At 52.4% G+C, this 3,636-nt stretch overlaps 1 protein-coding gene across 1 annotated transcript; it reads right to left on the reverse strand.

Annotated features, from left to right (window-relative positions):
- Window positions 1–839: 839 nt before the first annotated feature.
- Window positions 840–3,312, reverse strand: CRYAA (crystallin alpha A; the record flags this gene model as incomplete). Its single annotated transcript, XM_079318196.1, has 3 exons — window positions 3,107–3,312; window positions 2,078–2,200; window positions 840–1,049 (listed from the first exon to the last, which is right to left on the reverse strand). The coding sequence occupies exons 1-3, from the start codon at window positions 3,293–3,295 to the stop codon at window positions 840–842; spliced, it is 522 nt and encodes a 173-aa protein (XP_079174322.1). The 5' UTR covers window positions 3,296–3,312.
- Between the last annotated feature and the right edge of the window lie 324 nt (window positions 3,313–3,636).

Raw genomic sequence — 3,636 nt, forward strand, 5'->3', positions numbered from 1 at the left:
ATTGACCGCCACTGACCACGTTCTCAGGTTGAGCGCCAGATACCAGTGGGAGAGGTGGAGCTACCCTAGAGTTACAGGGAGAGAGCAAGGGACAGGCTGGGGAGAGCTGGCTGGGGATGAGAAGCCTCTGCACAGCGGTGAGCCCCCCTCTCTCCCCCCCGAGGGCCGACAAAGACAGTGGAAAGACGTGCTTGTCCTCCTGCCAGTTGTCCTGAAGGGAAATGACAGGGCAGAGGTGTGAACAGAGACACTTAAACACTTTGCTGGAGAGGAAAAAAAAAAAAAAATACATGTTGCAACCCCCCGAAGGTGATATATTATTAATGAATTATTGTTATTGTTATTATTTCTCCTGCGGTTGCAAGGAACTCATGGCAGGCTCGTCACACGGACGCGGGGTCTGGAGTGTGGGGCTTGGCTCTGCTGCTGTGTGAGAGTAACCAGTTTAACTCTGAGTGGGGTACAGCAATTCTGCAGGGCTTTCCCCCTGTCCCAAGCCTTGCCCCAAGGCTTGGAGCACCAGGAGCCAGCGTTACTCGTGCACTCCTTCCTGCCTGATGGTGGGTATGGGCTACAGCACCGGACGAAGACCCTTTCAGCAAGCACAGCAGCACGGCAGCATTGCCACCCATGCCATCCCCACGAGGTTTAAGCTTCCAAGTCCACCAGCCGCTCACCCAGCCCCTCGTTCCACCCAAGGGAAAAGGAGGAAAACAAAAAAAAAATAAAAAAGAGGAAACAAAGTGGGGGAGGAACCAACAGAAGAAACCCCTCTAGATATTCACTGATATCTACGGCAAGGCTCTGGGAGCGAGAGCTGCGGGTGGTGGCCGGCGCGCTTAGGAGGAGGGCGCCGAGGTGGGCTTCTCCTCCCGGGACACGGGGATGGGCCTCTCACTGTGGCTGGCGTCCATGTTGGAGGGGACCTTGGGGCCCGAGAAGGTCAGCATGCCATCGTTGGACAGCGAGCAGGTGATGGCAGCCTGGTCCACGTTGGCGGGCAGGCGGTAGCGGCGGTGGAACTCGCGGGAGATGTAGCCGTGGTCATCCTGGGAGGCAGTGAGGAAAGGGGGGGGCAAGGTGTGTCAGAAACCCTTCCTTTGTGCTCTCAGAGACCCACAGTACCCTGGCTTATGGTGACTCTGCACCGCCAGGACTGCTGGGCACACTTCTGCTGGGTTCAATTTTACAGGTGTGTAGGGGCAGGTGTGCCCCGCCACACCTCTGAAGCTGCAAGAGCTGAGCAGCAGGGAGGGGGTTTGGCCACAGGTTTGATCCCAGTTTGGGATCTCATCTGGACCTCTGATTTCAAAGGATGCTTGGAGACAAAGTCTGGAGGCCTGGGAAGGTAAAAGCAAGGTGGACGTGTGCATCCATGTATTTATTTACTGGGCTGCAATGCTGTGTCAGCCAAAGTACACAATCCCGGCCCCCTTCTTTTTTTGGCCAAAAGAATGAGAAAGGCTTTTTTTTTTTTTTTTTTTTTTTTAAAGTTGGCCATGAGAATAATAACTATATTAAAAAATATATACTGTTTCCAGGCTAGAGCTTTGTCTGGCCAAAAATGTGTATGAGAAGAATTAAACCCCTGCTGGTATAATTCACTTTTCAACCCCCACAGATATTTCCATGACATCCATGTTAAAAGTTTCCAAGCCTGAGGCACTTGGTTGGTTTTCTTTTGTTTTGTTTTCTCTTGCTTTTCTCTCCCAGATTGGCATATGAAAACTCTGTTTTCACTAAGGATTCTGGCTTATGAAAACTCAGCCATGCTTCAGCAGCGCCAGATGATGTTCTGTGTCTGACCCAGTGTTATTAGTGAACAATGGACATCGTCATCTGACGGTTATGGAAGATGATGATTGAAAATAAACAAAAGAGGGGTGGATTAGCTTGTTATTGTCAGATATCAGGTGGGGGCTCTATGGGAACAGGCCATGCCAATAATGACAATTCATAATTAACTCCTTCTTCTGATAAATTCTTTTTTTTTTTCCTTCAGCTGAGAACTGTTGGAAAGAAGGAGAAAGGAGCTGGACTCCCCAGTTGCTCCACCATGACTGTCACTTCCACTTACCTGCCTTTCACTGTGCTTGCCATGGATTTCCACAAAGTCATCAATAATCTTCACACTCAAGTCTTCGGGAGAGAAGTGTTTTACATCCAGCATGATTGTGAACTTGTCCCGATCCGACCTCACCTGGAACGAGCATTGTCACACAGTGAGGGCCAAGCTCTGGAGGCAGCACCAACATCACCACAGACTGAAGGCTAAAAAAGGGATGGGCTGGTACTTTGTCCTTCTGTGACCCCCCCTCAGTGGGGGTCTTCCTCCCATTGAAGGGATCCAGGGACATTGTAGGGGTGTCAGGGTCACCAGGAGCCCGTGGTAGGTGTCTGCACCTTGGCTCCTGCTCTGGGGAGAGGTTTACTCCTTGCTGCTATTCTTGTGCCCTTTAGCACTCAGTGACCTGCCAGATGCACCAGGCATAGAGAGGGGATGGAAACCAGTGTAAGGTTCTCTGGTAGCATGTGTTTTGTCCTTTCAGTAATTTATGGTTTTGTTGTGGTTGTGGCTCGGGGAGGAAAGTAGTAACAGAGGGCTACAGAAAGCACCTGGACCTGAATTTTGGATCGTGGCCCCCACAGCTACACATTCTCCTACAGCTCCCTTCAGAGAATTGCTCCTTCAGTGAGGGATTGCTAAAATCACCAAGCTCCAAGGTGGAGGAGAAGGTGGAGGAAGCTCCCACTCGCCAGAGTCCTCTCCCATGGTGACCTGTCCTCACTGGCACTTACTCTGGGAGCAGCCTTGCTCTTCTTCACTACACAGGTTGGGCACAGAGAAAAAAAAAATCAGCCTTCTTGTGCTGGAAAAAACCCTCAAGAGGAGCCAAAATGTTTCCTGCTTCTCAAAGGGAAGCTCTGTCCCCAGTGAGGGTTTCCCTTTGTGCCCAAGGGGCGGGTGGGCTGTGCCTGGCAGTGGGTTTGGGGTCATCCTCGTCCCCTCACATGGGACTGCAGTGTGAGATGTGGGTGGAGAGGAGTGGCTGGAGGCATAAGGAGGGAGAGGAAGGAAAGGGAGAGGAAATCAAAGGGCCCTTACCTCTGAAATGCCTGACTCCAGCACGCTGCGGAAGAGGGACTGCCTGTAGTAGGGGCTGATAGTGGACGAGAACAAAGGCAGGAGGTCATACTCAAGGAGACCCTCTCCAAAAAACTGGTCGAACAAACGGCTTGGAATGAGGGGTCCCAGAGCACGCTTGAACCAGGGGTGTTGGATGGTAATGTCCATGCTGCTGCTGCTGCTGCTGCTGCTGAGAGCTGTGGCTGCAAGGGGAGAGCAGAAGGGGCAGCGCCGCTGCTGGGGAGACGGCGATGCCTTGGCTGGAGTGCTCGGTGCAGCCCCAGGGAAGCTCCCCCTATATATACCAGCCTGGCAGAATGAAGGCATTAGCAGGATTCCTCTGGAAAGACATGATCTCATGATGGAGGCAACGTGGTCAGCAGAAATGCGGAGACTGACCTGGAAATGACAGTCTGGTTGGAATCGGTGCCAGATGTCCTGGAGGGATGATGCCAGGCAGCAGGCTGCGAGGCACAGGGTGCCCAGGGGTGCTGGCATGTCCCCTGTGG

Source organism: Erithacus rubecula (assembly GCF_903797595.1).
Source record: "Erithacus rubecula genome assembly, chromosome: 1".
NCBI lineage: Eukaryota > Metazoa > Chordata > Aves > Passeriformes > Muscicapidae > Erithacus > Erithacus rubecula.